This window comes from Thunnus thynnus, chromosome 13 (assembly GCF_963924715.1).
Source record: "Thunnus thynnus chromosome 13, fThuThy2.1, whole genome shotgun sequence".
In the NCBI taxonomy this organism is placed as follows: Eukaryota; Metazoa; Chordata; class Actinopteri; order Scombriformes; family Scombridae; genus Thunnus; species Thunnus thynnus.
In genome coordinates this window covers 8,303,491-8,330,412 of record NC_089529.1, presented here as the reverse complement: position 1 = coordinate 8,330,412, position 26,922 = coordinate 8,303,491, and the positions used below count along the sequence as shown (strand labels likewise).

Below are 26,922 nucleotides of genomic sequence, written 5' to 3'. Positions count from 1 at the left end.
CCTTGGTGTCCTGCCATGCTCCTACTCAGAGTGGAGGAGCTGACTAAACAGAGGGGCTTAACTCTGCATCAAAGTTTTCCACCATGTCCCCCCCAGCTAATGCTAGCCGAAGCCAGCTTGTCTATGGGCTTGCAGGAGTATCAGAAAGGCGGGCTCTGGGTTTTGAGTCTGCTGACTCCCACAAGCACTACTTCACAATTCTCATGGACACAATGCTGCAGTGCTCACAGGACCCGGGGTCCACCAGCAATGCCTGGGCACACTTAACTCTCATACACATAATGCAGAAGGGATGTGAGTTCTTCTCTAAGATTTTAAATGCACAAGCAGCTGGGGAATGGAGAGTTCAACCATTTGGTTGTTCAGTGTTCACTTAAGTCTCACAAGCACACATACACTTTTGTCCACTGACATATCTAAGCATGCAGCTGAGGATGCAGTGTTACAATTCTTTAAAAGATGACCACTGTTGGCTACCTAAGGGCAGTGTTGTACAGCCAAAAAACATTCTCTGAGAGAACAGTTATCGCAGGAGACTGACAGCTCTACTACTAAGTCAGAGTGGGTTTTAAAGACGATAGCCAAAAGCTACAGGCTTCTAGTTGCTAGTGTACCCTACTGGTTTAGCGGTCTCCTCATTTCCCAAGCAGAAGGGGAGACCCATGTCTTACAGCAGGAAATGTCAGCCTTGTTAAACAAAAGGACAATCGGGGGATACCAATAGTGCTACATGAACAGAAGGGTTCTATCTAAGGTATTTCCTGGAACTAAAGAAAGGAGGATATGGATCTTCGTATCCTACACAAGTGTCTCAGGAAAAGTTTTACATGGTCACACATGCCTCCCTGCTATGCTTGGTGTACCAGCGCAAATTGTTCATGTCAATCGAGCTGAAGGATGCATATTTTCATGTCCCTGTTTACCCTCCATGCAGGAAAAACTTGAGGTTTGCTTTTCAAGGTGTGGCATATAAGTACTTAATAATCCCATTTGGGCTGTCATTTACTCTAAGAGTGTTGAATATAATGATGCAGCTATAGCCTCAGGGAGCGAGGCATCTGCCAGGTCACCTATCTGGACAACTGGCTAGCACTTGCATATTTGGAAGAGGAGGCTGTGACACACATGGGCATAATGTTAGTGGACATGGGCTTTGATGTGAAAACAGAAATAAGTGTGTTAATAGCAAGACAGGACATAGCCTTTCTGGTGTTGAATTTCGTCCTCTTGTCAGCCTGCCTGTCACTCGACAGAGTGGATGGATTCAAATCCACTCTGGTACATTTTGTCATGGGAAAACGGGTCACATACGGTCTATGTCTCAGGCTATTGCAGTTGATGGCGTCTGCACTGCTGGTGGTGAGACTCGGCAGGCTGTTAATGAAAATTTCCAGTGTTGGGTGACCTCTCTCAAGTTACACCCCATGAGTCACTGGCCCCTCAGGGTTATGGTGTCTGCGTCTTGTCAAGTCAAGTCAAGTCAAGTTTATTTATAAAGCACATTTCATACGACAGGCGTAGACTCAATGTGCTTCAAGATAAAAAGCAAAAAACGTAGGCAAATTGAATCATACATGACAAAAACATATAACAACATATAAGATAAGAAGGTATTATATATATGAAAACATACAAGATGAGATAAAATCATATAAGAAGGTATTACAATAAAAGGGAACACAACAAAAAGGTTTAATCATTATTATTAAAAGGGAATAATAATAATAATAATAATACTGATTCAAAAATAAAAGTTTAGCCATCAACCACATACTTTAAACCTAACTAAAAGCTTGCGGGAAAAAAAACAAAAAACTGAAGGCACCATAAGCTGATTCAGAATTTATTCTAGGTAGTGAGGAGACCTTTGCTTGATGATCTAAGGGATCTATCTGGTGTGCACTCAGTGAGCGTGTCAACAACATAGGACGGAGCTAAACACATTAAAAACATTAAGAAGTATTTTAAAATCAACTTTTTGTTTTACTGGTAGCCAAAGAAGAGAAGATAAAATAGGAGTGATGTGTTCAAACCTTTTAGTTTTAGTTAATACTCTGGCTACAGCATTCTGAATGAGGTGGAGTTAATTTAACATCTGCTTTGTCAGCCCAGCAAAAACTGGATTACAGTAATCTAGCCTATTAGAAATAAATGCATGAACGAGCTTTTCAGAGTCTGACTGTGACACAAAGCATCTTACTTTAGACACTGTATATTTCTGAGATGATAAAAGGCAGTCTTGGAGATATTAGATATGTGCTTCTGGAAGTTAAGATCAGCATCCAAAATCACACCAAGGTTTTTGGCATGCTCACAAGGTTTTACTGACAGGAGAGTTAACAAAAAGTGCATCTGGTGCCTCAAAGTCTTGGGACCTATTAAAAGAGTCTCTGTTTTGTCCTCATGTAACTGTAAACATTTTTGGCCATCCAATAGTTGATATCTGCAATGCATTGGTCATTCATTGGGCTAAGGTTGTTGTCAGAAATAAATAGGTATAACTGTGTGTCATCAGCATAGAAGTGATAAGAAATATTGTATTGCTGAATGATTAGACTCAAGTGGGAGCATTTACAAATTAAGCAGTAGCGGACCAAGAACTCACCCTTGAGGGACTCCATATGGAATGCAAACTTCAACCGATTCAAAGTTATCAATAGAAACAGAAAAAGATCTTCCAGTAAGATAGGAAGAAAGGCAGTTAAGAACTGTGCCTCTAAGGCCTAAACAGTGTTCTATGCACTGAAGAAGAATTATATAGTCAACACAGACGAAGACTGCACTGAGGTCAAGAAGTACAAGAATGGAGACTTCATGGTTGTTAACTCTAAAACCAGACTGGTAAATGTCAAACAAATTGTTAGATGACATATACATATGTAGCCTAATTGTTGGTATGCAACCTTTTCAACACTTTTTCCTTGGAATGGAAGGTTTGAGATTGGTCTGTAGTTCTCTAGAACACATGGATCAAGATTACTCTTTTTCAACAATGGTGTTACGATAGCATGTTTGAGACTTGTGGGGAATATTCCAGAGAGTAGAGAAGCATTAACAATATCATGGACATATGCCAAACAGTTGAGAACATTTATGAACAAATTAGTAGGCACTGGGTCGAGAGAACATGTTGTAGAACTCAACTGTTGCACCACTTCTTGCAGTTCACCACGTTAAATAAGAATGAAGTTGGAAAGAGTGTGGGCAACATGGCACTGAGTTAAGACTGTGGAAGAAGAACAGAAGTCACATCCATCAGCAGAGGAAGCCACAATATTACTACTGATATGGAAATTGTGTATTTCAAGTATGAAGCAAATTCATTACATTTTACTGAAGGGTGGTGCTCAGCAGATCTTTGTCTTGGAGGATTAACCAATTTATCAATTGTACAAAACAGAAACTTAGAATAATTAAAATTTTCAGTAATAATTTGAGAAAAGTAGTGCTTTCTAGATTTAATTATTTCCTTGTTATATTTCCTTTGCAGGTCCTTATAGATATTATAATCAACCTGCAATTTTGTCTTACACCACTTGCGCTCAGATCTGTGGCAGGTTCTTTTTTGTGTCCTCACTCTTTCCACATTCTTCCAAGGTACTTTTGTTTTACCAGAAATAAACTTAGTTTTTATAGGTGCGATGTCATCCATAATTTGTATCACTGTTACACAAAGAGAAGGAAAGCAAACTAAAATCAGGATGTGGCCAGCTATACCTAAAAGAATTAGTTTATCTAGAAATAAACTTATCAGATGTGTCTGGGGTATCTTTTGACAAATTTTACACCACGTACATGATTGGAAAAAAATACAAAAGGGATCTTAAATCCTGACATCTGGAGTGCACTTTGGAGTGACATCAAGTCTTTTAGACATGACCAAGTCAAGAGTGTGACCTTGATTATGAATAGGCAGTGTACTGTATGAACTCAAAAGTTGAAAACATGTCAGTAAACTGGTTAGCAAAATGGTCTGTGATGTTATCAATATGATTGTTAAAATGACCAGAAATAAAAACTTCGTCATAGTCAACAGCAATTTTTAAAAAAAAGTTCACCAAATTCAGATATAGGCTTTGGATGGTGGTTAACTGTGAGCACTAGACTGGGATATAAAGACCCGATGATCAGGGCTAAATACTCAAAAGTAGAGTAAGAACCAAACAACATGCTTTTACATGATAAAATATCTGAAAAAATAGTAGTAGTTAGTTCTTCACTACTAGTTTCATCAAGCCAAGTCTCAGTAAGGAGATTACAATCAAGCTTGTGAGATCTTGTAATATCATTAACAATGAAAGTTTATTAGTGAGGGATCTGACTTTGAGGAGTGCCATCTTTAAAGAGCTTGCAGAATAAGTAGAATTGTAAACTGTGGCAGAGTCAGGCCTAGGATGGCTTGAGTTTTTCAAAGACTGTGTTGAAAGCAACAGCACACAGGAGCAGGACCCACATTGTTAAGGCTGGATTTAATAGTGGGAGACATGCTGTGGTGCATGTCAGATCGAGTTAGCTATAAAGAGAAGCTATAAACTGGATAAAATTAGCAGTCAACTGCTTTGTTCCTTTTCTATTAGGGTGCAGACAATCTGATCTGTACAGGCTTGAATTAGTCCCAAAGCAGTCAGAGTTTGAGATGAAGTCATATCCTGCAGCAGAACAGAAGTTTTTAACCAGTGGTGGATGCTGAAGAGTCAACTGAAACATAAGACATAAGACGTCTTCCCAGACTCCCAGAATTCAGCAGAATTGTGTAGCACAGGCACTCAAGGTCTGCATGTAAATTGCTGAAATTTCTAGCCATGATGTCATTTGTTCCCGTTCCCATTAGAACATGGATTAGCATCAGCGTCGATCATGCTTGGCAGATCCAGTGGTGCAGCCCCCTGGCCAGAGAGACCAAGGCCAGGCTCCAAATCAGTGGCATAATTCAGGGAATCATAGAGGGGAAGGGAGCTGTTCCACCTGAGGCCCAGGTGGAACAGCCAGGAGATGCCCCAACTGTATCACCTTTGACTGTACTACCTTCGCTGGTAGACTGGTGGACTCAGGACACTCCAGTGAGGGGGGAGCCGAGGTCAGTTTGCCGCTGGAGAATAAATGAGATGAGCTGCTGGATGAAGGCTACCCTTGACTCAACCTTGATCTCAGAGATAAATGAGGAGTTGACCATACTTGTAAATATATGATCAGTTTCACCAGGAATAACACCGGCAAGGAGGTAAGCAACCAGTGATAGAGAGGGATAAAATCCAAAAGAAAAACTGCTTAAAATCCACAATAGAAGCGACCGGCTAGCCTAGCCAACTTGCTAAAAACATACTTAGCTAGGCTAGGTTAAGGTTAACAACCAACAGGTTAAAGATGTGCAGCGTTGACTTGTGAGCAGTCATATGAGGTGCATTCATAGGTGTCTTTGGTCCCTTACCATATATTGATCATAGCAGAGGCTGTGTCTCAGATAGAGAATAGTTCCTCTTCTGGCAGCCTGTAACATCAACTCAGTGAGTACCAGAGTCCTCTACTACCCTATTAACAATATCATTGATATGAACCAGGACCCTACAGCCTTCTTTACTTCTATTAGCTATAATTAATGCAAAAAAACTATCACCTGTGTGAAAAGCCCAGGAAGAGCCCTGCAAATGTGTGTTAACCCATGTCCATAGACTGAACAAGGAGATCTGTTTAAAGCCTGTTACTTCACAGAACACAATGTGTTCCATGTGTCACAATGAAGAGAGATGTTTGTCAGATTCCTTGTTCAATGAACAATAGTGATTCTGTATGGACACTTTTTTAGCCTACGATTACTCTTACTATATTATATATTTTTCTATAGGTTGTCCTCAACACAAACTGATAATTAAAAAAAAATCCAGCAAAAAATCTACTTTGTCTGGGAAATTAGACAAATGCAGTTTTATGTACACTACTGCATGTATGGAGATATGCAGAGCAGAACTTGACCACTAAGAAACACATATAAGCAATTAAAATTTGACACCATTTTGTGACACCACCAACCTGCCAAAGCCTGACAGGAGATCCTCATCCTGCTCAGACAGCCCAAGGACACAATCCAATGACACCAGGTTTACCATCAACACAAATGTTGGTAGAAAGACCATTGCATTAACCGGCATGAAAGGTGCTATACAAATAAAGTTTGGTTGACAATTTTGATTGAAGAAGCAACAGAAGAAAGAAGCAAAACGGAGAACTTCAGCTGAGGATAGTAGAAGCACAGATCACGAGGACAACTCCGAGAGCAGTGGGAGTAAATAGTAGAGACGCTACGATTTTGGAGCTGATACTAGCTTATACTAGCTAAATTTAGCTATAGCATACAAATGACGTTGACCCGTAAAGAAGGAAAAATTAACCCGAGAAGCCAAACAGCTTGCTTAACTTTAACTATTTCACCCTTATTCTGGGAATTTATTACTATGGTGGATGCTTGTGCACAGGACTGCTGCAAACGAACACCTGGCTTAAGGTAAGACAGCTCGCTTTCCTACTGCGTGCTAATGTTTAAAGATTGCTAGTTTTATTAGCTGTGCAACAGGTTGTATGCTCAACGCTTTGCCAATGTCTGACAGTTTGTGTATAGTTTACTCTAATTTTGCGACTTGCAGATGTCACTGAGTGTAATTCAGGTTTGATAGTTGGTTTGGATAGTTAATACAGCATTTTCTTAAAAAAAAAAAAATCTGAGAAGCTCGCCAAAACTGCATTGCGAGTGATTCATTGATGTGCTTATAGCAGGATGCTCTCTCTCCTTTGTTCCTCTGTGGTTGAAATCACTTATTCAGTCTTTTATTAATGCATGCAGGTGTTAATTAGCGAAACTCTGCATTTATAAAGTGCAGAAATCCAATATTACTGTGTGCTTTAGGAGTAGATATCCCATATGTGTTTTGTTGGATTTCATGCAGGCTGCTAGTGTGGATTTCTATATGGTGAAGTGTTTCTTTATGTAATGAAAGTAGACTTTCGATATTGTATTAATGATGTGTGATCTGTGATTTGATTCTATTGTATTACTGTTAGCAGTAAAGCTTTAGGAGATTACATAGGCCTACATTTTAAGAAGCAGTGTTGAGTGTCAGTGTTATAAATCCAGAGAGCTGATTTGAATTAGGCAGATTTTCAAATACACTATCTGTTGAAAGGACCTGTGTGAACATCAGTGTTGTGTCTGCAAGGTTATGGATCAGTTTATCATTTTAACATGTGTGATGTAGCCTAAGCAGTGAGTGGGGGGAAGTCATCCTCTTGTTCAACATTTGAAATATTGCTTTTGAGACATGTTTTACATTTCATGTGAATTTACTGAGATCTCCGGGTGACTGGATAAACAGGTGTAATTGATGCAACACACTTGTTAAATGTGGCTGGGAAATTAGGGACAAAGTACAATTCCAAAAACAACCGAAGAGAAATAAAAGAGAGAATCGGGGCAGGTCAGCCTTCCCTGCAGGGACCTTCTGAGCCACCAACCTGTCACCTGTCTTTCTTAGTTCACCTCAGATCTCCACTCACTTAAAAAAACTGACATACTTTCTACCAGCAATCATAGCTTTAAAAACTTCCAAACATTTTTCCCAACTCGAATATATATTTTTGTGATGTGACAAATAAAAGATCTACAAACAAAAAGAGGAGCTAATACAGCATTTTAGAGGGACTTTAAAGGAAATGGGAAAAAGAAGACAAAAAATCAAATGGCACTGCTTACAATCATACAAATATATGTTATTTTATTGAATAATATTCCAGAATAAGACATCTCCTTTTAATTCAGGTAGGAGTTATTGTAGAAATGTACACAGGTCTGATGGCAAACATGGAGAGAGGGTGATCGAGGGCTTGTGTGTGTAGATACTGAGAGGGAGTCCTCCCTAATGAGCCAAACAACAGTGACATATGCATGCTTTGCAAAAAAAAAAAATTAAAAAATCCCATGTCAGTCTAGACAATTAGTAGTTGTTATTGCAGACCGCTGATTGCCTTTGTAGCCTGCAAATCCTGATTGTTGTTTGTTAGCCTGTTGGATTTGTTTCCCTTCTTTGAGTGCAGGCTGGTACATAGTTCTCATTGCATATTGCTGGTTTTCATTTCTGCTTTGCTGCTTACTGGAGTTGTAAAAAGAAAGCCAGTGCAATCCTTCTGCTTCCTCTGGCTCTTATTGAAAGGAGTCCAACATCTGTCTAAATCCCCGGTAACACTCAAGAGGTGCCCGAGGATTCAGGCCTTCTTTCTGTGGCTAATCAACACCAAGGCCCATTTTTATTTATGGCTTCTTTTTTTTTTGTTCTTTTCTTTTCTTTTTCTGTAACTGTCAGTTTTTAGGAAGACAAGAAGATTGGCTTGAGAGAAACCAATAGTCCGTAAAAGTAGGAGAGAGAGGTTAGGGGAACTTTCTGGAAGACTTGCGTGACCGTAACTCTGAGCCCACCAAGGTCATTGCTGGGTACGACAGGACACATGTTGGCTTTAGGAGTTTTTGCCCCGCTGTTTTCACTTGAATACGTTGCATCTTTCACAAACACACAACTCAGTCGCACAGTGGGATTCAGTTTGGGTGAAGTTCACACAGGGGACACATCAGCATGGACACAACAGTGGCGACCAAAGACAAGAACACATCAAACAGGGACTACTCTGCCTCCTTCTGAGGAGTTTGCATTAGAAAAGGAAACATGACAAGGTAATACAACTGAGAAAGACAATTTAAAAAAAATCATCAACACTGATTATTTAAGTACATTTATAAAAAAAAAAAAGAAGGGAAGACCTGATATAGTACATTAGATATACAATATTTGTATTATTGAATTAACATACATGTAAACTGGCAACATTCCGTACATTTAGGTCATCCGAACAGGTTTTACATTGAAGCACACTGCTAAGTTGTGTATCAAGAACATGGGGCTTTATTTAAAAAAAACAAAATAACTCTACAAGTATGAAATAAATGGCTTCTTGTTGTTCCCTTTAATCATGAATGCTCATTTCGTTAGGAATATTCAAACAGAGTGTTGCAGCCAAGGACAAATCTTGTTGTAGTGTCAAGCTTTTAATATTTTTCACTTAGGGACAGTGAGCATGGCACGCATCCATTTTGTACTACAATTTAAGGATAGATTTAATTTTTATTTTGTTTTTTTTTATCATTCAGTTGCCACAAACAATAAAAAAGATTTATAGTTTATAACCCCCCTTGTTTTTTTTTTTTGTAAGAATAAAAGTTCTTTGGAAAAAAAAAGCAAACTGTTTTATGTATATGTGCCATATGTTTAGTGGATAAATCTCTTCTGTATGGAATACTGTCAAGTGCCATCAGTAACTATTAGTGAAATTTTTGTTGTAATAAAATGATTCAGTAGGAGAGCACCGATCAAATGTAAGGAGCTGCTGCATTTTGAAGTGTGGCACATGAAGCGTAACAAGGCATCATAACCACATTAAGAGGCGATCATGAGTGCATCGGCATCACGTTACAGCGACATGTAAACTCATCATAAGCTGTAGGAAATCAAACATATAGTAAAGCAGTACACCGTTCTTTTAAATTCTGTGTGAAAATATGAACATTAGTGTGTCTGACCAACAATAAAGCAGCTTTGAGTGAGTGATTGGTTTGATGTTTAGAAATTATGCCCACAGTGTTCTTTGTGCCTCTCGTCAACAGTGTTACCTTTTTTGCAACCGACTACTTCCATTAGAGGGAGCCAGTTATACACAGATTTTGCCTGTAATTTGACAGACTGCATGGTACACATTTTTACTGTGCATATTTTGAATACACCAGTATTTGTGACGACCTACTGACAGCGACTGCAAATAACTGCAGCATGTGTGAATATAATACAGGTATGAACATGCACACTTACTAAAGTAACATTCTTTTACCCCTAAAAATCAAATGATTCATTGCTCAGAATGGTCTCATGTAACATGGTGTTGTTATACTGCACTCAGTGTGATTAAAATGCCTTGTTGGTTCTTTATAATACACTTCATGTCAAATGTTGCTGAGGTTTTTTTTTTTTTTTTCTTGAAAAACAAATTCCCTGGATGTTTGTAGTTATTGTACAGTGCAAAAAAAGCTTTACAGTAAATCTCCACTGTGATTCTTAAACATTGGTGATGACTTAGCTGCAGTTTAATATTCATTATTGCCTGTTAGTCTCACTAACTCTGATGAACTAGAGGGATTCCCTCTTCGTTTGTTGTAATCTTTTTAAGAATCTCCTAAGACGGTGAGTTAACTTTTAAATGTTTTAAGCAATGCCCAGTGCTAGTAAGGTGCAATGTGCTTCCAGTTTCCCAGCGATTTAATCTTTCATGAGTCCAAGTTTAGGGTGGTGGTTTATGTTACGCATCTGTACCACCTTCAACAGATATGTGTCTTATAGGAGAGTGTGGCTGCTGATGCTCACACTGTTTCAAACAAGAGGAAACTCTTTTTCAGGCCCTGTGGAAATTAGTCTTCTTCCTGTTGTCACCCATTTGGCTTCTTTGTTGAGTTTACAGGTAGAAATCAAACAACAGCCCTCTGAGTTCATTACGAACAAATGGATTTCGCCGTCTCTGGCAGACCTTGGGGAAATTTTTGCACTCATCGTGGGGTGGCTGTTCTCTCGTTTGTGTTTTATTGAGTCTATCGATCATTGTTTCAATCTCATGCCCTTTCTTTTTCTCCTTGCCTCTCTGTCTTGTCTTACCTTACTCTTAATCATAGATGCACACACACACACACACACACCAACACACGCACACACGCAGATCTTATAAACAAAATATAAGTATACACCTACACAGGCAACATAGTATTGAAAAGAAAGTTAATGGGCTGTAGCTACTGTAGGCTGCAGTTAAGGGGATGTGTGTAGGAAAGGGATTACCACTTTAAATCTCATGCGTGGGCACAGAAACTATATCAGTGTTTTTATTTTACGTGTTACCGCCTCGGTGTTAGCTTTGCAAGACCTGACGTACCATAAATGTATTCTCAATTGCAAAACAGAGCACTTTCTGTCTTCTCCAAACTACAATAACAAAGATCCTCTTAATACCTCCTCTAGCTTTGTCTCTATTAACCTCCAGCTACATTCAACAGCAGAACTTGTTTCAGTTAACGTCTGCATAGCCAAAAATCCAACTTTCTATTGCCTTCATTGCACTTACTTGTCTCTGAACCTCTTGACATCCTTTACCACACATTCATTGTAAAAACATACTGTTCTATTCAGATCTTCCTGTTTTACATTCTTCTCCCAACCAAAGTCATTCCTCGCATCACATTCGACATCGGACTACTTAACATTCTCTGTTCTTGTCTGCCTACTTGCATTATCACGGTCGGACAACTTACTGTGGCATTCTTCCGCATTAAAAATAACAAGGACTGGTTGCTTTTTTGTGATTAAGAAATCTCTGGAGGAATGTGGATCTCTCATTTTTGTCATGGCGAGGCTTAATTCTACATGTTTGCGTACTTGAGATGTCTCACTCTGGCATGCAAGATTCCCTTGCTGTCACTGCTTTGCACCTCCAAGTGCTTTCCATTTATAGAGGGGACTCAACGATCAACTTTGAAATGTGAACTGGCATGAAAAATCTCCCAGATGGAATACACAGATATTGTAAAACTGTATGAGACGTATGAGAATATGACAGCTAAAATAAGCCTGTAATGTTTTACGGTGATATTTTGGAATGCCACCTGCTGTGCGTGCACTTTGATATCGTACAGTAGTTAGTAATGCACAGTTAGAAAAACCACTCTAGGCTGCACCAGATTAACCAGAAGGAGGGAGCATTTGCTTGTCAAAAATAGACATTTGTAGGTGTGCAGTGCAAAACACCCAACAAGGACAAAATATCCAAAATTGAACTGAATGATATTCCCCCTGGAAAAGCCCAGAAAATTAAAGACTTAATGAAAAAAAAAATGCAAAGCCCTCCAACTAATTTCCTCCATAGACCCCCTGTCATAAATAGCGCACAGTGCCTTACATGCCTCTTTGTCTTACATTCATTATCATATCCACATGCCAGCATAAAACCCTGCCAAGAATCTTGCATACTTTACCGCAGAAATTCCTTATCAACATTCCTCCAAGAATACACCTGCTAATCCTTCACTCTTTCTAAATAACTGCCTCCGTATGCTGACCTCTTTACAATTCAGCACACAATTTCAGACTTCCTCTCACCCTACAGCACATTCGTAAAGCCCCTCTGTTTCACATTCTGTAACCCGTCTTCACGTTACGTTGCCATTCAAATTAGACATCATCCCGATGCATTGAACCTGACTTTTAGCGACCATAACGAGCATTTTTACACCTCCCAACATTTCTCTTCCTGACATAGCAAGGGACTTATTGCTGTCTCTATTTGTTGGTGGTATCCGTGTATATTCACTTTGACTGAACATTGTGGCGACATTTTTTTTCCCTCAGCGGCTTACTGGAGTAGACAACAGCCAGCACTGAAACACCCCGACAGCTCCCCTTTAGAAGCATCAACTTCCATCAGGTCATTGCATATTTTTATAAAGTTGTCTCTTGACTCACTGCAAATCAAAATTAAAATCTGTAGGTTCAGTCACCATGAGGTTGCCTGGAGAGCCTAAAAATTTCTACCACTCGGTAAAGTCAGTGAAAATGGCACACAAGACGGATGTTCCCCAAGTATCACCTATACACAGATACACAGACATATCAAAGACCCAATGTCGTGCCCTGTCTGAAGGACATGGTAGAAGTTACCTGCAGTATCTCTGTTTATCCTCCATACGGACACTCATTCACACTGCATCCATACTTTAAAAGACATCCATGCACCAGGGTTAAAACACAGTCGCACCAAAACATTCACTTAGACAGCTACATTTTTCGAGGGCGATTCTTCCAAGGTGATTTGATAAAGCTAGTGAGTGGATAAGCTGCCAGACATCCTCAGAATAACAAGTGCTCCAGCTCAGAGGCTCCTCTGGCTTTGATGTTTGGCTTCAAACTTGGCTTTATGCTGACAGCAGATGCTGAGTGAAGTATACACTGCCGCTCTTTTTCAGGTGGCTGAGTTCAGATCCTCCCTGGATTTAAAAGATGACCCAGTAGTTCATTTGTAGCCTTTAATGAGCTAGTGCAATAATAAGTGATCACCTGGTAGAGGAGAAAGGCTGGAAAGAGGGTGTCGCTAAGTCTCTCACTCATTTACTCGTTTTATTTCTCTAGTGAGAATTATCTTCTGGCTCAATGGTACAAATATTGCTCAGGCGTTTTGACCCTATCCATAAGAGTCTGGATTGAGAACTCTAGTGATTTAAGATCTATTTTATGGCTCATTGTCCCAGGAAGAATAGCGGATTTGTTATTTTATTTTATTAATCTTATGCTTTCAGCACTATTATCACCTTAATCATCTTAATCATCAGTGCATATCCATCATATAGTGGATATGCACTGGTCATTCATCTGGGCTGAAGATTGGCTGAAATATGCAGACCAAAAAAAAAAAACCCAATAAAACAACAAAAAAAAGAAAAGTAATGATTATTAGTTTTTTTTGTCATACACTCTTTTAAATGTATTTTGTCCAAACATTTTCTCAGACACTCATCTTGCTCGGCTGACCTGACCTGACCCAGGATTCCAGCAGATATCTTTGCTCTCTGAGCTGTTTGATCTCACTTTGAGCTTTAGTTGACCTTGGTGATTAGCTGCGCTGGTTGGCAGATGGTACGAGGAAAGCTGGCTGAGCCACACTGTCACCAACTTTAGGGCTCAAGAGAGGGCCCATGGGTGAGGATTATGATGCCGAGTCAGCGCTGGAAATGTGTGAGTGGTGAATATACAGTACAATAGAGCAGACGGTGGGGTAGGCATGTGAGAAAAGATGAAATAGTCAGTAGGACAGAGAAGCCTGAGTATGATGGAGAAATGAAGGAGACTGTGCATCAGGAAGTCAAAGGGGGCAGAGAAAGAGAAAAACAGTGGGAGGTGGGAGTAGTTCTGGCTCGGGCCCTGGGCTTGCTTTCTGTGGTGACAGGTGAGGGGGGGACTCCTCTCCTCTTATGGCTGCTGATGGACTGCTGACCCTTTATACCTCAGCATCTTGCAGTGCACTTCTGGAATGCGAGGGCCCATGAGGGCCATTCCCTCAGCCACCCTCAGTGCATAATGGGCGACTGTGTTCCCAGTGTCACTGCTGCCCTTTGTCCCACCCTCAGTCTCCTGTGCTATGAGGCATCAGCCTTGGGAGCTTCTTTCCGTCCATTCTGTAGGGATGGCGAATCTGATGTCTTCACTGTCTTCCGAGGAGGACTCACCGGTTCACTGGCGAGCTCATGTAACGATGGCTCCTTATACATTGCAACTGTGTGACAAAGATAGAAGCTGTTGGTTAATAATTAATACAGTGATGAATAATTGGCATCTAACTGGAAAACAAAATATTAAAGGGGACATATCATGCACATTTCCAGGTCTATATTTATATTCTTGGGCTCTTCTAGAATATCTTTGCATGATTTATAGTTAAAAAAGCTCCTTATTTATCTTATACTGGGCTCTTTATGCAGCACCTCAGTTCAGCCTCTGTTTGGGACAGGCCATTTTAAAGCCCTCCTTCTGCTGCATCTCGACAAACTTCTGCAGGCTCCTGAGGCTATGTAAACAAACAATAGTAGTAGGATTTCACCTCTTTTTCTCGTTCTTTACTTGTCAACTTCTCAAATACATCCGTGTATGTTCGAGTCGAAATCTGATCCGAAATATGTGAGTGGACAAATTGACATGAAGCTGGCATTTTTACATACGTTCACCACATGTTTTGGAACTATGTTTAATATAGACATCCAACATTATAACAGTATATAAATGACAGAAAATCACAAAAAGCACATTATGTCCCCTTTAAGAGTTTGAATTGTGCTTCAGTAATTCATTTAAATGTTCAGGATAATTTTCCTAGCTCATAAAAAAGGACACAGACCCTCTATAACTTTAGGCAGGAAGTGTGCGGCTCCTTTGGTCTTCTTTACCCGGTTGCCCTTCATGACCTGGCCATCACGGTTGATACCGATATACCAGGAGCGGCCAGACTGGGTCTGGCGATAGAGCATGGAGGAGTATGTAACGTAGTAGTTCTCAAACACACTCTCCTTGAACCTACACTCTGGAGTGAAGTGCTCCTGGAAATAAATATAAAAAAGGGGAAAGGGTGAGGGGTGCATTCATAGTAGCAAACATGGGCAAGAGAAGAAAAATAATGTGCAAATGTCATGAGAAAACTGTAACATCTTTGAACATGAACCCTAGCGCATGTAAGCAAACACTTAAAAAGAAAAAAAAAATACATGGACACGAACCGTGAAATACATTAATTAGGTGACTGTTTCCTGAGGGAAAGGATGGATAGATATCTGGACTTTATTTAGAAGCATGAACATCCTGGTCCTTAAGGAACATCAAGACAAGGATGCATATCTTATATAACATAACATAACATGTTCCCAAAGGAAAAGAGCACAGGAGATGAAAAGCAGTGAAACACTGATACCTATAGCAATGCAGTAACATATTAAATCAACACACATACTGTTTACTACGTATTGTATTACTATGTATTGTAAATGACTCATTCTGACATCAAACTGCAGTGACTACATCACAGTAAATACGTAGGTTTTGTTTTATGAACAAAACCCTTAAAAACAACACTATATTTGGAATTACTTTTTTCCATATGTGTTATGATGTCCGATAAGGAATTTCATGTGTTACTGTTTTGTCTTAAATTTAACGAGTGACTTCAAAAATACTTAACTTACATTGTGTACCTTGGATAGAAAAAGTATCAATCGTTTATAGATTGCATGCTTTTGAGAGGAGCTTTATTTGATCATATAAACATTTGTGTATTGAGCTCATTATTCAACATACATTTAAACTTCAAGCACATCCATTAGAAATGGCATTAGCAGGTTTTTCTGATTCTGGTTATGTAGGGAAAAAATCATAAAATTCATCCCCCTACATTATCCTAAAGAGAATTATCCCTTTAATATAGGCTACTCTCATGTACTGTCAATCGTCCATGACTGGATAAATCTGAATAGCCATTACAAAATCAAATTAGCAAAACTTGGAACCAATCCAACAGTTCAGCCAGTCGTTGTAAATGATCGTGTTCCTGCAGCATTCCCCCTCCCTCTCTGTCTTCAACATAAGGACTACTGAACCCAGCATAATGTTGACTGGTGATATTAAGCAATAGCGACAGATATACATCTCTGTTAGCCTCCATAAGGGTCTCGACAGGGTCCTTCCCCTGTCAGAGAGCAAAGCCAATCTGCTGGATTGATTAAGTGAGAGCAGCAGGGCAGAAATGGCTGAGTGGAGAATTTCTCAGAGACTCCGGGAGACAGAAGAGGGCCAAAGGATCACCGCTTGGCATCGACGGGCTCGAAGAAAGAGCCAAAAGTAGATAGAGAAGGTATAAGAGACCTTCAGTTTCACACTTATCACAGATCATCACCTTTCTCCTTCAGAGGCAGGGATCACCCTTTAGCTGAGATGGCAGTTCAGGACTTTGTGCCCTTTCTCCATCCCCTCCTTTCCCGCTGCTCCTTCACCAGTTTATGCCCATTTAACAGCCATTAAAAAAAGAAAAAAGCCCTTACCCTTAACTCAACAAACTCTCCCACTACTATGACCACCACATTGCAGGGCTATTTTAAGGTCCTCTGACAGGTTTGATATCTTCTGCTGTGCTAACACAAAGAGGATGGGATCGATAGATGATCCGCTTCATTCATTATTAATCAGGCCAGAGTGCAAGAGGGGTGGGAAGTGCTGGAGACAGAAGGGGAAAGGTAGGAGAGACAGGAAAGGGAGCAGAAGATCACTTAGAGAGGACAGAGGGGTTGCTGGGTAATAAAGGAGATTAAGAAGAGAGGGAAAGGGAGAGACCTGCTCCTGTGCGACTCCCCAAGGAACGAAGCAGGAACGCTGGGCTGACAAGGGCTTGAGTCACCAGCACCCCACGATCTGACACTTGTGTGCCTCTGGAAAGAGAACCCATCACTCCAGCAAAATACCCTTCAGCTCAACCTCTGAAATGACACCAGTGATGACCCCTCTCCCAAGTCATCCTATAATTACCCTTCATAATCAGTCCCCTGAAACTAGCCTAATGATAGAAGCCACATCTTCTGTTTTTCATTCATGTAATCTCCAAAGGTTTGGATGTCTTCATAAGAGAAAAAATACACTTAAGAGAGCAGACAAGACAATGAAATTAATGTCCTTCAAGTCCCACCACAGTTTCCAATGTGCCTGTCCACTGTATACTGATACAAATATGTCGCTGTAATTATCCCCATCTCTGAAACTCACCTTGAGCTAACCTCCAGACCTCAGCAGAGCTACAGAGACCACCCGGGGTGTACTCACTGAAGACATTGCTCAAACTAGCAGATTTACATGCGTAGATGAATAATTTCTGAAGATGTGTTGAATGTTGCAGTAAAAAGGTGCACATATTTTAGAGTGATGGGGGCAGAATATTTCCATCTAAATCGCGGGTGCCTGGACTGGAAATTAAATAAAAGTCTCTTTCCTCAACAGCGACTTATCAAGAGACTGGGGCAGCCTCCCTTCCACGTGTCTCAAGCCGAAATGAATTTAAATGAAAGCACATGAGAAAGGTAATATGTAGCATCCGTGCTGAGAATCCCCAACATGGGAAGAACCTTTTTATGATGCAGAGCAGCGTCCCGACCTCCCCCCACACCACCCCCACCCTGCCCACACACACCACCTCCTTCTATATCCCTTATGTCTGATTACATCTATTCTACCTGCTTCAGGAAGCTTAACTCTACACGCTACCATACACTGGGATTGCACTAAGCATCAAATAAGGACAGTGAAGTACTAATAATACACACTCCAGCACTCACAGGGCAGAGTTCCCTAAATCTGACTTCTTTCCCTGAATATAATTAGCATATAAGGAGCAGGGAACAAAAGTTGTGACTAAAAAGATAGTGAACCTATGAATAATATTTAATATCTTGTTTACTCTCAATTCATCATGCATGCACAAGCATGAAATCACAACTAATGCCCCTGAAAATGTAGCTCTACTTCTGGAATTCAAAACATGTTTTAGCATTTCTGACGTGCAGTTATTTGCAGTCCCCTATTTAAACAGCAGGGGTCACAGTGTCATACAGGCTCCCTGCATCTATTGACTGTCCCATCAGCTCCCAGGGTAATCTATGGGAAGCTGTGAAATCTGCCCAGCTGCAGTAATCTCACCATATTTCCACAGCCCTGCAACACTGCTGCAGGGACCCGCTCACATGACGACAATATGAAATGTAAAGCTCATGCACAGCAGTCCTCTGTTACATAGACACACGGACATGTGCGGTGTCATCTGCGTGCCGAGAGCCGCCAGCAGGGCATGTTGCTGATGTTGTTGTCAAGCCAGATGTAGATGCCCTATGACACACCACGTTACGTAAGTCAATAGGGCATGGACGTGCTTATTAACAGGGGTTTACGGCAGTTAAGACTGTCTAGCACCACACGTGTATGTGCCCCTAATGCTTTATGATAGCCCAGGGAGGCATGATGCTCGCATGACAAGAGCAGAGTGGATGATAATGTGCAGGGACTCATGCCTCCGCGGTGCTGATTGACAGCTGGAAGGCCCCTGTCAATATGATGCAGCTGAGAGGGGGAGTGCTAGCTGACATTCCCTCTCCGACCCTCAGTGACAGAGGTGACCGGCTCCACACTGCCTGCTGCCTTTACTTTTAATTTTCTGGGTGACACAGGAAACAAGTAGCGGTTGATTGTGTTTCATCATCACCGTAGGCATTTCATATCTTGGCAAATCACAAGGACCACATTAAGATTTTACTCGCATTCTAATATAGAAAGACAATTTTGGAAGGAGAGCGCTGGTACAATATACCTTCCCTAAGTGCCCTTAATTGGCTGCCTGGCAAAATGTCTCTCTTTATCATTGCATTTCTGCACTTCATCTCCTTTCTCTTGCCCCAGCCAATTACTCTCTCTGCTACTTTTTCTAATGTCCACATTTTCCCCCCTTGTCCTGTGATAAAAGCGATGCTATCTGGCTGCTGGTGTTGTCCTGCATCTCAATGCAATCCTCCCATGAAAAGAATAGAAAGGACATAGCTTTTCATCAATAGGTCTCACTCTCTTTCTCACTCTCTCTCTCACTCTTTTGTGTCTCTCACAGGCTTACACAGTCATCACAAAAATACTGCCACAATAGTGTTCTTTTTTCTGTTGTTGTCCTTTAAGTAATCACAAGCACATATATAAACTATGTTCATTAAAGGCTCCTATACATTGTGTGACTTTGTGCCTGTCCAAGATGAAAGTTGATATTCGTTAGAGAAAGGTGTGGTCCTAGATCTCACTGTGAGACACGTCTACCAACATTCATTTAGAGCTTTGATGACCAAAGACACACAGTGTCAGAAATCTAAGACCAAATTCTCACAATGTGTCTGCTGCTTAAACTCGTCTAAAAAGGCTAAAAACCATCCAATCAGAATAAGGCATGACAGCGTTATAGCCAAAGCAAGATTTTGTTTAATGAATTAGAGCAGAGCAGATGAATGACTGCTTGCATATATTTTTTTTACTTTTTACATTATTCTTTACATTATAGCTATTCAATAACAATCTGTCCATTTTTTGGTGTGTGGTAGAACTGCAACGATTTGTCGATTAATCGACTAGTTGATCGACAGGAAATTAATTAGCGCTTATTTTGATAAACTATTTATTGTTTAGGTAATTTTTGCAGCAAAAATGCTAAATTTTTGAGAGTTTCAGGTTCTCAAATGGGTTGGAAAGGTTGGTCAGTCAATCATTTAAAGTAAAATGTGTCTAAGTGCACCATACATCAGATCTGTGTCGAGTGATGGAGACTGTAATGTTCAAATTTCATATTTCCATCATTTTTTCTACATTGTTTGAATTGTATATTGTTGCACCCTCTTCTTGAGCAATAGTTTCATGGCCCCTGGTTGGAGCACCACCAGCTGTTTATGTAGTCGACCTAGCTCCTAATACTGTACTCACATAACAGCAGTGGGTGGAATCGAATTTTCTTTTGGCGATTTTCTAGAAATTCATTTAAAATTTGTGCTACACTTGGATGGAAACCTAGCTGTTTTCCAACCAGACACTCAAAAAATCTGTATAAACACCTGCATGAAGGCACCAAATATTTACAATAACAGGCATTGGCCATGTCTAAATCTTGATTGGCACAAAAAGAGCTTCTCAAAAAACGTGTCTGTCAAGAGTAATGTCAGTCTCCTTCAACACAAGCCATTCTCTCTCTCTCTCTCTCTCTCTCTCTCTCGCTCTCTCGCTCTCTCGCTCTCTTTCTCTCTCTTTTTCTCTTTCTCTCTTTCCCTCTCTCTCTCCGCGTGTCTATGAGTTTTCCAGAGCACATAGATTATAAAATGGGGCAGGAATGAGCCAAGTTCTATTTTTGCATCAGGATAAGCCATTTCCTGTTGTCACGTACAGGTATAGAGGCTAAGATTTATGTCTGAGACAAGGCAGCATTGGACTTCTTCTGCTTGTTAGAGCCTGGCCAACAACCTGACCACTATGTGTGCGCACGCGATTCAGGGGAAAACTGAGTTATTCAAGAGAATAATAACCATCAGTGAGCAGCAGACGAGGCAGTATATATAAGAAGATGAGAAAATAGCTATAAGGAAGCGACTAGTCACTCTGTCAGTCGCTTTGGCTTCTCCAAGAGTGACAGTGATGAGCTTATTTATCATAAATGAAAACATTCCTTGTCTGTGTCACACTTGTTCTTGGTATGCTTTAAAATGTGAAAGCAAACATGAGCATGCTCTTAGAGCACAAAGCTATGTATAAAGGGCCATGCATGCCACCTGCACTCCCTCCTACACCAGCAAATGAGTATGTTAGACACACTATAGAGAATAATATGGGGTCATAAAATCAAACATGCATGATATAATACAAGAAGACAGCTGTTTTGTTGTACAACACCTATATCATCTCATTCCTGTAACCTTGTGTGCGTGCGTGCGTGTGTGTGTGCGTGTGAGACACAGAGAGGAAATTCTCTGAAAGAGGTCAGTGTGGGCTGCAGTGCAGCTATTGACTGGTGCTGAGGAAATCCCTTCTTCTCTCTGTTCATAGAGGCGAAGCACCAAAGTCTAATGCATGCTAATCAGGGGCTCAGAAGATAATAGGAGATGGCGTATTTGCCATAATTCAAGATTTAACTCTCAGATGTACAGATGATGCTCTCCCCTTTACATCTCATGTGCATAAAACCACTCTTGCATTCACTGCTTTTGCACGTAATATTTCTCACATTCACCGCTGAAACCAACACATGTATTACCGCTAAAAATAAATATTTATAACACATTTATAGTTGGCTCTCACATCAGTGACATTTATTTTTATTTCCAGTAAACTTTGCAATAACGTCCTCTTTGATATTTTATTTATGTCCTACAAATGTGTTTGAGTGATCCCATATATAATGTATAATATATATCCAGCTTATAGGTATTCTGGCCCTAAAGACTGTCAAGTCAGTGGTGACATGGGCTCTTTTGAGAAGTAAAGACACACAATTAACTAATGTACTATTATTTTATACAGAGCTGGATAGATAACAACAAAAGCCACAGAAAGGTGTAAATAGTCAGAAATAATTTCCCTTTAATAGCAATGTACAGTATTTACATGGTTTAGTGATTTGACATGGATCATGTGAAAGCAGTGTTATGAACACTGTGCAGGGTGCTAATCAAATTTCCCACCCTGAAAGATTCACTAGCTGCTTTAAGATGGGCTTCAATGCCTCCTTGATAAAAAGAAAAAAAATAATGGTTTACGTGTTAGGTTATTTTTTTTTTGTCCATTTTCATGCTAAAGAAATGTTACAAGCATGCTAAACAGACTGTGCACCCTTGAATCTGTCCCTAGCGCTGTCCAAGGTGCTGATACTCAGGAACTACCCCTGTCTAGGCAGTGCCAGATCACAGCCTATCTCTCAGTTTTAAATTGTAGATTTTCTGTAGTAGTAAGTTTAAATCCCATGTACAACTTATAATGAATGAATCCCTCACAGATAATTGGTTGTTCTGTTACAACAACTGATATTGTAGAGCTTACTGTATGAACGGCTTTGCAGCATTGACTAGAGTTCCCCATCTCTGTTTTCACCCTCCTGCCACTGCTTCACATATTTCTGTTCCCTACCTTTGTAATATGATCTCAGAGATTGGAAAGTCACCTGGAACTTCTTACATGCATGTGAAAATAAATCGAATCTCATGCATTTCATCCATTTCAGTTAATTACTAACTGCAGTAACTGTCAGTATGACAACATGCTTGCAAGCATGCAGTCTTGAGTGGTCTAAAAGAACATGGCACCACCTTGGTGACGGCATTTGAAATATGCATAAAAAGTGAACTTTGAAAAGCTGGGGCTGTAAACTGTGCAAAAGTAGAAATGTAAAAAACAAAAAACACACACAAAAAACATCATAATTAAGCCATAATTAAGCCTCATACTTCTGTGGGACCTCTCACTCCCACCTGCCCTTAAGCCAAAATCTGTTTACAGTCCCTGCACTCAAGAGACCTCAGATTCTCCAACAGTCCCCGATATCTTAAAGTTTTACACCCACTCAATCTCCATTCCTCACTCCCTGTTTTTTCAATTCAAAGAATCATGCAGGGAGTCTAACAGGTTGTCACCATATCTTTAACTCCCCACATCTGTGTGTCTCACCTAACACTCTCAAACACTTGTACACACACACACACACACACACACACACACACACACACACCCACACACACACACACACACACACTCTCTCTCTCTCTCTCTCTCTCTCTCTCTCTCTCTCTCTCTCTCTCTCACACACACACACACACAATACTATTAACTATCCTTACTGTCCCTACTATCTATAATTAACTATGGCACTGCCAATGCTCCAGCAACTACTTTCTTGTTTTCTGCTTTCCTTTATAGGTTTGATAATGTGGAAAAATTTACTTTATCATGCTTACACAGGTGCACATACATAATTTGTGATGTTTGTGAAGTCTTTACACTGTACTCAGATCCATATTATCCATATTATCCCAAAAGAATGACACTACACTTAAGTCCAACCAACAGACAGCTGAACCTCTAAATCCAAAATGACAGTAGCTGGTAAAGCCCCCCCTTGATGTTTACTTAGTGAATTCCATATCAGTGACATGGACAGCTAACAGCTTCTCTACAGCACTCTATACTGTAGATGTCAGGACCATACACAGCAAGAAGATGTAGCTTATATCCCAAACTGATCACTTACATTACAAGCCAAAACCAGAGCAATAATATTTGGGTTTTCACTGACTGATGTATAGAGCATACTTACAGAGGTATAGAGGTATCCATCACTATTCATGGCAAGGTACAACCCTGTCTTTGCCCCCTGGATCGCCACAATACGCAGTCCCACAGGAATTAAGTTGAACTGTGCTAAATTGGGGAATAAAGAGTGAAAGTACAACAGAGAGAGAGAGAGAGAGAGAGAGAGAGAGAGAGAGAATTAGAGAAGATTTTGAATTCAAACCATATATTACATATAGTATAGTATATAGTTTTCCTCTATCTTCATTGTAGCAGGCTGAAAGGCTGAATGGCTGCAGTGTTACTGCCGCATGCTACATCTCTCTTAAGCCCAAATGCTGTGACCTCTCAGTGTTTATGTTGCGGTAAACACAACACCATGTCACCTTCACTATGCTTTACACTGCCTCTAAACCTGGATAATAATGGAGATGCTTTGCTGTACCAAATGGAACTTGGAGCAAACACAGTGAAAAAAGACAGTGAAATTGGTAGATGCAGTATCTAGGCTGGTCTCTGAACCTGTTTACAATAAAAGACTCAGCTCATCAATAAATTATTTAGGTGGCTGAACAGATAAAGATTTTGAAAAAATATGCTGCATTCAAACTACAATGAGAAAAAATGGCCTGTGTCTGAGTCTGGAAGGTCAAATAGGCAAATACAAAGAAATAATACTAGGAAGAGAACACTGCACAGTTTCTGGTCTAAAAACCAAATTTAATTTGCTAAAGGTCAGGATGAATATTCACATCTCAACAGTGGCAATGTGTCACTTGGAGGCACATTAAACTCAGGCAGCAGCCTTGCTTTTAGAGGTTTATATTATTCTCATGCTCGTCTGGAGAAACATGCAAAGACTTTATGCTATAGGGTAGTATGCACAGACATCATGTTGTATTGGCACTGGAATTAGATGTTAAAAATTCAAGCTGCAAACACTGAGTTGCAGCTCCAATCAGTATCTGGGATTCTTAACAGCATTTCTGCATATGAGCAAGGACAAATTAAATTGCCAAAGTTTGACAGGCAGTCTGACACGATGTTCCTTCCTGTTGAAAGACAAAAATAACAGCTCAAACTGGAACAAATTTGCTGGCAAAATCCTAACTTTTGGCTTGACCCTTCAGCCACAGGCACAGTGTGACACATATTGTGGTTCTGTTAAGCTCAGTGTGTGCAGTGCAGCATTAACATAGTTAAAGGTGGAAATGTGACTTCCAGTGAGGGTGATGTGTGGTATAAGCTGTTCCTTACTTTTGTTGAATGATGGAGAAAACTGCACTGTGTTACAGTGTACATGGATTTAGTACAGCCTGGCTTATACCAATTTCCTGTAACGGGTGTTTGAGACTAGGCTGTGAAAAATATGATTAAAATTACACAACACACTCACAAAAGGAGCTGCTTTCATCCCTTGTGCTGTCCATGGTGCCGTCAGGCTGCATCTGCAGGTAATAACCATGTTGGCTGTACAGCCGGGTAACAATGCCTTTCAGCTGTGGCTCTGCAAAGGAACACAGGAAAACAACATCATATTGGACAGGTGCCTTTCTAATTAAATATACAGGAGTTTAAAGACACTAACCACATATGAGTTTTACTGTGTTGCAATATTTAAAGTTTGAACGGTTTCAATTATTTAAGTGGAATTATTTGTGTTTGTGTTTGTCTTTTTAGTCACGCTAGCAGCAATCTGGTGTTGGTTGGTTGGTTGGTTGATCCAGCATTTTGGTCCAGACTGAAATATCTCAGTAACTGTTGAAATATTATATAGTCATTCATGGTCTCCAGAGTATGAAAACTTCAGGCTTTGGTGATTCTCTTTGGTCAAAGTTTGCACTTATCCAGTGAAATATCTAGTGAAACATCTACTTGATAGATTGGCATGAAGATTTGTACAGACATTCATGGTTCAAAGAGTTACCCTAATGACACTGATGATCTGCTGTTTGTCTAGGCCCATTATCAGGTCAGAATTGTACATTTTTCAATACTTTAGTTTATGACCAAATACCTGCAAAACTATTGAGATTACCATCATTCCCTACTGTACTTTTTAGTGTTAATTACCAAATTTGAACACGTCAAACGAAGATGGCGACAGTGGTAAACATAGCTTCCAGAAACATCAACATGTTAGCTTTGTCATTGTGAACATGTTAGCATGTGGACATTAGTATTTAGCTCAAAGCAACACTGTGTGTACATACACCCTCAAAGAGCTGTTAGCATGGCTGTACTCCATCATACCATTATGCAGCATCAAACTGATCGAGAAACATTACATATAAAACATGTGAAGTCATACAGTGTCAGTGTAAGGTATGGTTATATGTAATACGTAGGTTCTCCTCCTTCATTTCCAGTATACAATGGATAAAATAACAGAGGACAAACTGCCTCAAAAATGATTTTCTCTTATTTCTCTTATAAAAAATCTAAGTCATGTGAAAAGCTTATAGGGTATCAGTGAAATGCTGAAGGGATTGTCACCAGGAGGGAATATGCAAGAGCAAATGATGATTGAACTCTTTAAAGTGTCCTGACATCATTATCATCATAGAGCAACACTTATCCAACCTTAAAACACTTAATATTACCAGAAAAGAAAATAATACAGCTATTTAAGTGGTATATTTCTTGTTATAGAGGAGTAATTAACAATTTCTTCATCAATTAATGAATTGCCCAAGGTACAGTTTTGGACTAATTCACCTAACACTGGGAATATGTAACACATCCGAATCTGAAATTCTGTAGCAGCTAATAATTCAACTAAGTAATGAATAAAATGCACATATGACACATCAGTCCTCTGACTTGCCACCACCGGTATTTTTAGCAAGAGCTGGGGTCATCGGTGGATGAAGTCAAGTGAGTGAGTTAGCCTTTCTCCCGCTAAATAAAAGATATATAATCAGGAGGCTTGGTGGTGGAGGAGAGGAAGGAGTGCGAATAGAGTGGTTGAATGTTTAATGAGCGGAGTCCCTGCAGCCTACTTTGCGTTCATTTAAGAAACAGACAGAATCTTTGCAGCAGTTCTCAGACATCACCAGTGCCCCCTTCAAGTACACGAAGCACTCTCTGTGTTGTGCAAATCTAAGTCGTCTCCTGAGCTCAGCACCTCGCCCACCTCAACCCGGCTACCTCAACAGCAAGGAGAACCCTGACTCCTGTCTGGTCAGGCCCAGCCAACTGACCAGTCTCCTCCAATGCAGCTTTAATGAGGGAAATAAAACATGGATGAAGGAGCAGTTTATGACAGAGCCTCTGGAGGACTGCGGGTCATCTGGGAGTTCCCCCCTCCGCTAAACTCCGCCCATGCCCTCTCACACAATCCCCAGGGAAGAACCTAGGGCACTGCGCAATCTGCCTGTCTTCTTCGGACTAGCGCAAGGAACGAAGAGAATGGCAGAGG

At 40.3% G+C, this 26,922-nt stretch overlaps 2 protein-coding genes across 2 annotated transcripts in view; one reads left to right on the top strand and one right to left on the bottom strand.

Moving 5' to 3' along the window:
• Window positions 1–5,897: 5,897 nt before the first annotated feature.
• Window positions 5,898–26,922, top strand: part of nlgn2b (neuroligin 2b) — a 148,236-nt gene continuing 127,211 nt past the window's right edge. Inside the window, exon 1 of the mRNA XM_067607619.1 lies at window positions 5,898–6,499. The gene's annotated coding sequence lies outside the window, so the exon portion shown is untranslated. The remainder of the gene's footprint in view (window positions 6,500–26,922) is intronic.
• fgf11b (fibroblast growth factor 11b) overlaps window positions 10,041–26,922 on the bottom strand; it is a 33,487-nt gene continuing 16,605 nt past the window's right edge. The window contains exons 2-5 of the mRNA XM_067607620.1: window positions 24,898–25,008; window positions 23,527–23,630; window positions 15,016–15,214; window positions 10,041–14,397 (exon numbers count right to left, since the gene is read on the bottom strand). Coding sequence (XP_067463721.1) covers window positions 14,261–14,397; window positions 15,016–15,214; window positions 23,527–23,630; window positions 24,898–25,008 — 551 coding nt within the window. The 3' untranslated portion in view covers window positions 10,041–14,260. The remainder of the gene's footprint in view (window positions 14,398–15,015; window positions 15,215–23,526; window positions 23,631–24,897; window positions 25,009–26,922) is intronic.